The sequence below is a fragment of the Mesitornis unicolor genome, unplaced genomic scaffold (genome assembly GCF_000695765.1).
Source record: "Mesitornis unicolor isolate BGI_N332 unplaced genomic scaffold, ASM69576v1 scaffold37972, whole genome shotgun sequence".
Classification (NCBI taxonomy): domain Eukaryota; kingdom Metazoa; phylum Chordata; class Aves; order Mesitornithiformes; family Mesitornithidae; genus Mesitornis; species Mesitornis unicolor.
Genome location: NW_010170577.1, coordinates 711 through 11,472, shown reverse-complemented (window position 1 = coordinate 11,472; position 10,762 = coordinate 711). Strand labels below are relative to the sequence as shown.

Below are 10,762 nucleotides of genomic sequence, written 5' to 3'. Positions count from 1 at the left end.
CAGGAATGGGTTAACAGACGAAGCACAACAAAGAACCTAGTGGAGATCAGGGCACACGTGGCAGTAAGTTACTAACGCTTCAGCACCCAGGAATTTAGAAACTCTTCCTTCTTGATGCACTAATTTTAAAATAATTTTGGAAGGTGTCAAGCATCTAAGAATATCCCATAATTGGAGACTGATGGCAATCAAAACATTTATACCACTATGGAAAGGTACCGGATGTGTTTTACACTGTATTTTTCTCATAACTATGTTTAGATGGCAAGGGGAAGTTGCAGAGGAAAACATTTTCTAAGTTTTTTCACTTTTTAGATTGCTTCCATTGTCAACTACCCTTAACGATAAGCTTGAACACAACTGAAAACTAGAAATTAACTGAACAGCAGCAAAAGCCAAGGCTGGCAGCCTTTAAGTGCTTCAGAATGCTTGCTGTGACAGAGGGCTCTAAATCCATCTAACGCAGCGAAGCCCCTTTTCCCTGCACAGACTGCAAGGGCACTATATTCAACAGTCGTTCCCTCACCTATTCTATCTGAAGGTTCTGGAATGACTTCAGTGATGGGCATCAGGCTCATTTACAGTGACAGGAGAGGAGGATGCTCTGTCCACTCAAGCAATTCGGAATCTCTGAGGAAGCGATTATAAGAACACCACTACCAAAGAACATTCACAGAGCTTTGTATACCTGGATGATCTCATTTGATTCAAGCAGCAAGTTCATCATTAGGCCCAGCACTGCAAACAGACACTCCTGGTAACTGGGTGTGCTGACATCAAAGCATTCATCCTGTGCACCAAGCAGAGAGAGTACAATCATTTCAGAGGTTCAGAATATGCATTTCCTCAGTCTCCACCTGATGCACCATGAACTCAGGAGGAAGAAAATCCTCTGAGCACCAGAGCTAATGACACCTTTTTGATACAGATTCATTCTTGTGATTGTGTCACTTCCGTATCTAAAGGTGCACACTCCAAACTTCTGATGTTTACGCAGTTAACAAGAATTTCCCACCCTCTGAATCCTTTAGTTTCTGAGGACTGAGTTCATGCTGCATCCTTTCCCTGAAAGGGGCCACTTATAAGGGACCACTCACTCTCCTCCACCTATCTACTGATCCACAACTTATGTGAACAACAGACTGCTTTGAGACCTTTATCCAGCTACCAGATTTCAAAGATCTCAGTCAAGGGTTCAGAGCGACCAGGGAGGCAGAGAAACATTATCACACAAGTGCCATTTCCACAGGAGGTAGGGCTGAAAACACTGTTCTAGGGAGCTGCCAAGTTTCTTACCACAAGCTTTAAGCACGCTTGCCAGCACTCTCTGCACTCTGCCATCTGCATTCGAATGACTGCATCTGCACACAGATTCCCCATGATGCCAATGCAACGGGCAAGGGCTGCCTGGTTCACCAGCTTGACAGAGGTCTGAAAACAGATGATCAGAATAACAAATTAAGAACAAATGACAAGGAAACAACAATACGTGTTCTGGCAATGGAAAATGGGATTCCAGAATCTATGATCTCTCAGATGAGAAAGACACAGAAAAAGTCCCTCTCCAAGATATAACCAGTTGGTGACAGACGATTACAGTCACATTAAGAAGAGGGAAACACAAAGCTGAGGGTGAAATCCTGGCCTGACAGATTACCAGTGGGAGTTTGCAACCAAGTCCAGGGTCTTCACTCAATATAAAACTAGCCATGTGTAGAAACCAAGCACTACGTAGTGGAGACTGAGAACATTTTCCTGACAAAAGCATATGACAAAATTGCATTTCTTACACCTACAGAACTAGAGACACAGTAACTACTGTGGTTCTACCACAGAGGGGTTCTGCCTAGGAACAACTGGCTGTAAAATTGGAAAAAGCGTTCATAAGACGTGTTACACAAAAGGGAACCAGAAATATAGAAACAGAGATCTTTCCTACCAGCAACTGGGTGAATAAAGGTACAACATCTGTGGAAAACATAACACGACACTGCGTTTTGAACCTGTTGGTTATAAAGAAAGCCGTAGTTGGACACAGAAAGCTTTAGACAAAAATCACAGACAAAGGCAACACAACACCACAAAGACAAGGTAAACATCAGTCAGCAATGTACCCCTCACAGCAAAGAAGGCCAAGAGCCTCTATCGTTAGCTCATTTAGCACATTTCAATGTACAACTTGAAAAAACAATGAATGAAGAAATTTAAGGTACCTTTCCTCTGCAGTTAAATCAAAGAGTATGTTCATGGCACTGGTAGCCCTGGCATCAGTGCTGCTGACAAACGTCATCAGCATCTGCAGCCATCTGTTATTTAAAAGAAAAAACACTTAACAAAACAAACCCAAAAATTATTTCAGCTTTGGTTTAGTTATTAAAGATCAAAATTGTATTTTCAGTGCACCAACACAATTTATGATCTTGAAGTCCTTTGTGTTCAGTAGGCTTTGGACCAAGCTGGGTATACTAGGCCCTCTAGCTAACTGCCATTAGCATATTTAGCACTGATTCTCTGGCATTACTGTCACTCTTTGCAAAAGTACAGCGACTTTAACACATGTACCAATATCTGCCAGCGTTAGAACACTTCATCACCATGTGAGCTTCACTGACATTTGAACCTAAGCTGCTTTGCTGCTGCTAAACATCTTAGGGACAGACAAGTAGGAGGCAACAGTCAGGACCATGAACACCATCAGCACAGCCCAGTACTGAACAGTTTCAACAGACTGTAAAGGGCTGCAGGGAATGTCAGTGTTGATGCTTGCATGGCTTTAAAGAACACGCTGAGCAAACCCAACCGTGTTTCTTACTTGGTTAGATCCTGGTGCCTCACCAGCAGTCTCCTCCCATTCTCATTCTCCAGGTAAAGAGAAATTAGTGCCAATGTCTCCGTTTGGATTTCACGTACCCCAGAGGAAAGCAGTTTTGGCAGCTGTGCGTTCACATCAGGGTTAGTCAATAGAAGACGCTGATTTTCTTCTGAAAAAGAGAGAAGATCTAAGAGCAGTGTCACACACAGCAGCATCCCATTACTCTCATATTTTTTTGTCCTAGGTGCTGATCTAACAGGTTTAATGTCTCCATTTAATCCACTAATGTCCTCATTCACTCTGATGTGTTAATCTTGCATAACACTGTGCAGAGCAGTGGTAAGGCAGAACACCCACTAACCTTCTCTCAGCTCCATTACTTCAACACACACCGGTGTCTGAACTTCTACTCTCACTAGCAACGTGCTGGCTCCCCAGGTACCCAGTGCTTCTTCAAACAGACACACCAGAATTGTGAACACAAAGTGCTCCTCACTTCATCACCTGCCTGCAAACTGCTAGGGTCCAGGCTGTGCAGATGCAGTAGTACACTGCCCTGCCAGCCACAAACGTGGGAGCTACAGAAGCCTGCACATTACTCTGTATTTACTGCTAACTACCTATACGCAGAACGTAAAATGGCTTTTCCCCTTACCTTGCAGCGTGAATATTCTTTTGGGCATCAGCTGGATCCCGTGATAGAGAAGTCAACACAGATACTGGCACCAAGCATTCTGTAGCTCCCTTATGTGGCATTCTGCACCACTTTACCACCCACCACCACCCTAGACCCTTTCTCTGTGTATACTCCCTAGACACAGGGGCAAGGGCTATGTGCCCACTGACCACTGATTGCAAATGCCAAAGGAATTCAGCCTTTTCTAATGGCACTTCTATAAAACTCTGCTTTTTGCTGGTATAACTGTTTAGATCAGACAAAATTATACAAGTTATGTTACCTTAAAAGCAGCAAGAATCACAGGGACTTTACTTTCCACCCCTTCAGAAGATTTTAAATGCTCATAGAAATAGACTGGAAATTTCATCTCATGATGCACAGAGCTGCCAAAATTCTGGCTGCTGCTAGCAGTACACCTCCAACACTGGCATTTGACCTGTAAAACTTCACTTACAATAAAGTCTAGACCCAGGTACTCTGGGAAAGTGATGTCCATGTCAAACAAGCATTTTAAACACAGTAAGTGCCACCTTAACAGACATTAACAATGATTAATGTTGACTACATGGTTTACCATTCCCAGCGCAGACGGCTTGCCACAGGAAGAGAAGAGAAACAGACAGATCCACTTCAGCAGTGGTTTTTCTCTCTGCACAAAAGCCCCTAAATTAGAAACGATAGCTTGTAAAAAGAGCAAAGGACAGATCAAACAATGAGATTTTTGGCTACGGAAATGAGCAAAGTCCCACGGAGATGAGGAACTGCCATGTGAACTCTTAAGCTCACAAGCTTTAAACCCAGTCATTGGTTTAACGTTTTTAGGACTATCAGACTTGTTTTCTAGAGGACTTACCCTGAGACCAGATTTATGACCTACTAGCTCTACTCTGCCCTCAACACACGCAGATCCTATACGAGCATTACACAGCACAATACAGGTGATAAACTCAGTTCTGCGATGAGATAGTTGTGAACAGCCAGGGCGTAAAAACTTCGTGCAAATTCGGAAGTGCTTCATCTCTTAAGTCTGTTTACAGCCAACACCCAAAACACTGATGAACCCTAAAGAGGTTTCTGTGCTGCAGTCCCATAGACAGCCTCGGAGAATATCATGGCAGCTCTCCTGCCATGATCTGTTCAACCAGATCAAGCTGTTCCGAACCAACTTGAGCAAAGCTGACAAATCTCACCTTTTGCACATCTTGTTTCCATTATCTATCTGACACTCACTCAAATATACATTCAGACAAGGGAACCCTCTAAAGACAAAATTTATAAAGCAATACAGATAATTATTAGTCAGATTTGTTTCTTGATTACAGAAGCACAATGTAACAGCAGCCAAAAAAATACAGCAGCAAAAGACAGTTCCCCAGAGATGATCCTCTTCCTTGATTACAGGATTAGAGAGTTGCACAGGTTTTTTACAAACCTGCTCTCACCATGAGAGATAGGATAACTGCACAGAAATAGGAGACAGAATTCATTAATTCCGTTCACTGCATGTAAGAAAGCGCTGTTTGTGTAAGAGTCGGATGTAAGTCAGTCTATTCAGACATTAAAATATCTGTTATTACATTATCTTTTGATAATTTCATCTGCATTTCAAGAGGTGATTGTGTTTCTTGAAAACAATATTTTCATTTCCTCACAGTGTAACACCCTACTGTTTTCCTTTGGAGAGCTCTTACCGTCTTACAATCTCGTTGTCTCTGAGGAGACTGAATCCATTGTTTGTTCTAAATAAAGTTTGTCCAGTGCCTGAAAATTCAGAGATAAACAAATCAGCTCTATAATCCATCTGGCTGATGCATCATTGTGAAGGCAGGCTTCTTCTTCTCTATAACACAGTGTTAAAAGAAAAGGTCACTGGATCAACAGCTCTGGGAAAAGAACTTCATTAAAAAAGGGGAAAAACTCCAAGAATGCTACTTGGAATAGAAGCAGCTTTGAAGCTGAAGACTGCTCTAATTCATGCTTCAGTGCTGTAAAAAACAACTGGCTTCAAGTTAAAGGCTTCTTAGGAAGACTGAAACACGAGAGTGGCTTTGCAAATCAGTATGTTTAACAAATCAATATGCTTTAACAGAGAATTACAAATATTTCTAAACGAATGAAACAGCTCTTAAGAGACCCATACCCATAAGAACGTCCTAACAGTTCAGCTACGTCAGTCTAGTTCTAAAAAACATATGTAAATATCTACTGGCCTAAAATCTTGAAGTATCAAATATTGTTGATTTCAGGTTTTAAATACAGCAACAGTTTTTCTGTTTCCTTAAAAACTACTCCACTTGTATTCATCTGCTTGGATAACAACTGCCTTAATCACCAACCTTTGCATCAGACACTTACAGTCTTTCACTGCTCCTGCCAAAAGTCTGATTCCCCCTGTATAGTAGAGGATGTTCTGGTCAGGACTATCAAGTTTCTGCAGCAGTTCTTTTATGGACAGAGCAGCAAGCTTTCCAGACTGAACTTCCTTCATTGCTCTCTCTTCATCTTTCACTCTTTTTTCCTCCAAGTTTACCTCGTTCATACAATCTTGGAAATCAAAAGAAAACAAAGCTTGGCAGTTAAACGTTTTGAGATGACCCAGTTTCAAGTGAAAAACGAAGTCAACCCCACGACAGAGAGAGCACTACCTTCTACATACAGATGTACAGAATGACCCACAGCTCTGGTGAGTGAAACAGAGCTTAAAGAAGAAACAATCAGAAACAAAAACTGCATGAAGAGACTCCATCAGAAGTTCTGAAGAGCAGAACAGTGGTCTTGATTAAGATCCATCTTGATTAGAAAACAAGGGATGTCAGTGGAAAAATTTCTATTCCTTACCTTTGAATAGGCTTTCCTTTTGGGGATCAATCTGTAAGATCTTCTCATAGCATTGCCTGGACTTAACAGAGAAAAGAAATTGGCTCTCGATTTAAGATAAAAATGGGAAGATGACATAAATTAGATGCTAGTCAGAGCCATCCTGTAGAAGCTCAGAAGTTCTTGGGCCACAGTAATTAATAAGGGTGAAAAATAAAATCTATAGACACACGTCAAATCTTTCATAATGAAGAACGTAAGCTGAATATTATTCTCAGTCCTTACATCTGCCTGACACAGCTGCACAGAAATGTCCTACCTGTTGTGTGTACCAGAGTAAAAGATCCAGGCTATTTTACTAAGATGTGCAAAGAAGACCTGATTCTAGAGTTATTAGTCTCTGCAAAGCACAGAACATTTCTCTCAAGTTTGAAGGTTCACCAGAGTTTCATTTGTCCAGTTCTTACGAACACAAATTACTCAGTCTCACCCACAACATCACATCAAAAGCAGAAGAAAACATGGCCTCATAGCCACACGATTTACTCAGCTTACCTCACTGTAGTGCTTAAGTGCCAGGTGAGCTTTCCCCATGAGAAAATAGGCTTTAATACATTTTTCATTGCACTGTGTTAAAAAAATTAATTATTAATTATCTGTTTAGAAATTTTAACTGTGTAATGCTTTTTCCAGCCTTCTGACTAATAGCAATAGGTGCCCAAAATAACTGTAAGAACAGAAGAGGGTATTCATTATTCATACCATCTAAAGTTTATATGCTGAATTATTACCTCCAGGTACCAACTTGCCATCCCTAGGCAAGGAACACAGGCTTTGGTCTGGTTAAAGGTAGAAAGCAGCTGGTGCTAAAATCCTTCCCAGAAAACTGCACTTCAGGCAATACAAGCAGACTGTCACGCAATTAGGTAATGTTAAGGGCAGCATCAACAAGTCTATAATCACAGAGCCTCTATAACAACAGAACTTCCATTTGTCTTTGGATTAGTTCTGCCAGGAATGAAATAAGTCCTAGTTTTCATTAGCTGTGCACAAAAAAAATTGAGGAAAAATCTAACAGAGGAAAAACACTAACAGATAAGGTGATCTTTTCCAGTTCAATTGTGTGTCAAGAATACTGATTTCTTGAAATGGTGCTGCCAATATTAATAATAATCTGTTAATTACGTTGTAGTCATGGGCATCACTGATGCAGCACAACTGATTTGGATTCAGCTCTTTGGCATTTTATATAGTCTTTACCTTTCCCACCAGATCTGATCTTTGTGAGCTTAAAGAGTCCCTCTTCCCTTTTTACAAGGATGGGCAAGATATTGTCTGCTAATGTGTGCAGTAAATAGCTTATTATCACTTAAAATGAACTTCTCAATGAAAAGCTCTTACAAGCTAGAACAGCTTCTGCACACAGTCAATATTAACTGATTTATACTGTTCAAGATAACTCCAGGTTCAGGAACCACGTTCTTTTATTTCCATTAGCAAGATGTCTCCATTATCATCAGTTGCACACAAATCCACCTTTCCAGGAGCAATTGACCTGATCACAGAAGGCAGAATCCTGAAGTTACCTTTAATGCCCATTCGCAATCACTGATGGCTTTTTCATAGTCATGCATTTTCAGGTAGGCCTAAAATGAAATTAAAAGAGTCCAGACATAAAAGTTGGAATACTTCAAACAGCTTCCACGAACTATTGTGCAACATCTCCTAATAAAAAAAAATAAATCAGAGTCTTGATTTGCCTAGCCATTGATTCTGACACAGGGATTCAGACACATGGATCAAGAGGGAAGAAGTGACACCAGGGTTCCTGGTAGCGGAGGACAGCCAGGGAAAACGTGTTTGCTCCCTTTTTTAAAGCCCTCTTGTAATGCAACATATATGACTTTTTATGAATTTCACTTAGATACTAAAACAATCCTTTCTGGCTTCTACCTTGGCAAGGTAACAGTAAAAGCAGTGTAGTGGTAGCTCATTTCCACATGCTGACCTGTGCTCTGTTTGTGTAAAGTTCCTGCTTATCTTTCAGTTGTTCCAGACCTTCAGTGTATCTCTGAATAGCTGTGACATAGTCTCCTTTCCTGAAGGCATCGTTTCCCTTCTCTTTCAGAGCTGCAAAACAGCAGACATACATTCAAAATAACGTTCAGTTTTTATTTCCTCAAGTGGCGACTGAGGAAACAGAATAACCATCAAAATTCCAGTCCAGCTCCACTGCAGCTCTCTTTGTTAGCCGTCATTTGCAAGGGACGTCTGAGCTGCTCAGTGCCCACAGCCCCCTTTTTCAGTGGGAAAACTGAGCATTTGTCTTTGCCCAGCCCAGCTCTGAAATACTGAAACTTGCTCCCTCCACCCCCAACGCTTACCAGGGAGGACAGTATGGAGAAGAACAGGTTACAACAGCTCTGGGAATATCCAGCTCATCAGTGCTGTGGACAAGACTGCTGGTCTCAAACAACCAAAGCACTGTCTCAGTGGGCAATACAACAGCAGTAACAGAGTAGCTTGATAGCCTCTTAAATCAGTCTAGTTCCTGCTAAGTAGTTTTTGAAGGCATTAGCTAGAAAAGGCTGTAGCAATTACCGTTTGCTAGGCGTTCATTTCTCTTCCTTCGTTTAGCCCGTTCTTTTGCATCCTTTTCCAAAGCTGCCAGAAAGCCATCTTTGAGCCAGGGGTGGTATTTTAGGTGGGTTTTGTTGTTTGTTTTAAAGAAAAAAAAAAGCAAGCTTAATTAAAATCGATCTACAAATAAGGATAAAAAGTAAATTCTAAGGTATTTCTGAGACTAAGTTTCTCATCTCTAAAGATAGACTTGTTTCCTTTTTAATTCAGAATACTAACATTCTACATGAGAGGCCAGAATATGATAACAAACTACACCAGTAAGCTTCCTATCTATGAACAAGCACAGCCATACTGGTAAGATCCTTGAGAGTGTTCCTAGATCTGACTGAATTTTGATTAAACTAGAAACATCAGCTTTCATTGGCAGGAGCTGAATTAGGTCCTGCATGAAGTAACAGCAATCCTTGCTCCATCTCTGCTAAAACAGATTGAAGAGATGCTAAATACTAGGGAGAGCACTGTCCTACCTGCATTCACTGCCTCTGCATTTGCCACGTCCTAGAAAAAGGGAAACACAGCACATGCATGCACACGTACAGACATTTCAGTAAAACTCAGAGCAGCAAAGGAACACGTGGTTAAGTTGTTCAAAGCTACAGGGCATCTGAAATATTCAGACAGATGCACACTTGGAATATCAAATTGACATTTAAGCAAAGGTTTTAATCATTTTTCATGCTACCAGAGATCTTCCACTGATATCTTAATTGAGGCAAGTCAATCCAACCCTACTACAAGAATCAAAGCCTAATGAAATTAATGAGTGAACTCATGCCTTCAACTAGGTTTGGTCAAGATCCTGAAGCGCAAGTAACAGCCACAAGTTACAGCACTTCAGTGCTTGTATCCAATTCGGATAAATCCAACAGAAGCATTTTGTGTTATTAGCGGTCTTAAGACAGAGACAACATGACATCAAGCATCTCCCAGTAAGATAACCAGTGAAAAATATAAAATCACATTCAGAACATACTTGTAAGTATTGTTCAAAATTTTTTTTTCCTTGAGCAAGGAATGTGAATTAGTGTTATTTAAAAGACCTAAACTACATACAGCTTTAACTTCCAAGGGAAAAAACCCCTTACAGAAGCTCGTGTGTTGATGAGTGTTCTGTTCACTGTAGTCTTGCTTTCTTCATCCTTGCTAGTTTCTTGATCATGGAGCCTTTTCTCTGTTTCAGCAATGGCTTTTTCCTTGACATCTGGGTCGCTGGAGTTCAAGCCTTGCACTAAACTGGCTGAAAAGGGGGTGAAAAAAAAAGATACACACACACACACACACACACACACACACACACACGACTCCTGGAGGAACCAGTTCAGATGTGCCTGGTAACATGTGCTTTTGAAAGCACTGATGACCAGGATACAACTTCATCTCACTTCCAACAGCAACATATGGATTCTACATTATATTCCGATTGAACTCCAGAAGAAATTTTTCTACCATGAGACCAATCAGACATTGAACAATCTCCCGGGGGATGTGGTAAATCCTACACTGGTCAGTTTTAAGAGTCAGCTTGACAGGGTGCTGACTCATCTCATTTAAACGATACTTTTACCTTGAGAAGTTGAACCGGATGATCCCTGTGGTCCCTTCCAGCCTGGTATTCTATAATTGTATGATTCTAACTCCCCCATACCCTATTCTGAAGAAAACCGGGAGGCCTCCGGCCCCCGCCACCTCCCCGCGGGCGGCACAGCCCCACCCCTCGCCGGGGGCAGACAGCTCCGCCCCGGCCCCGCTCACCGATATCATCCACCCGGCGGAGGAACCGCTGTAAATCCTCCTCCTGCTCCCCGTCTGAC

General features: G+C 41.5%; 1 protein-coding gene across 1 annotated transcript in view; it reads right to left on the bottom strand.

Moving 5' to 3' along the window:
• The window catches only part of TTC12 (tetratricopeptide repeat domain 12), a 14,364-nt gene that overhangs the window by 3,440 nt on the left and 162 nt on the right, over positions 1 to 10,762 (bottom strand). The window contains exons 2-17 of the mRNA XM_010179734.1: positions 10,704 to 10,757; positions 10,037 to 10,188; positions 9,419 to 9,449; positions 8,910 to 8,987; positions 8,317 to 8,438; positions 7,895 to 7,954; positions 6,864 to 6,935; positions 6,330 to 6,390; positions 5,847 to 6,035; positions 5,183 to 5,252; positions 4,066 to 4,154; positions 2,813 to 2,981; positions 2,214 to 2,306; positions 1,940 to 2,003; positions 1,297 to 1,431; positions 689 to 790 (exon numbers count right to left, since the gene is read on the bottom strand). Coding sequence (XP_010178036.1) covers positions 689 to 790; positions 1,297 to 1,431; positions 1,940 to 2,003; positions 2,214 to 2,306; positions 2,813 to 2,981; positions 4,066 to 4,154; positions 5,183 to 5,252; positions 5,847 to 6,035; positions 6,330 to 6,390; positions 6,864 to 6,935; positions 7,895 to 7,954; positions 8,317 to 8,438; positions 8,910 to 8,987; positions 9,419 to 9,449; positions 10,037 to 10,188; positions 10,704 to 10,757 — 1,541 coding nt within the window. The remainder of the gene's footprint in view (positions 1 to 688; positions 791 to 1,296; positions 1,432 to 1,939; positions 2,004 to 2,213; positions 2,307 to 2,812; positions 2,982 to 4,065; positions 4,155 to 5,182; positions 5,253 to 5,846; positions 6,036 to 6,329; positions 6,391 to 6,863; positions 6,936 to 7,894; positions 7,955 to 8,316; positions 8,439 to 8,909; positions 8,988 to 9,418; positions 9,450 to 10,036; positions 10,189 to 10,703; positions 10,758 to 10,762) is intronic.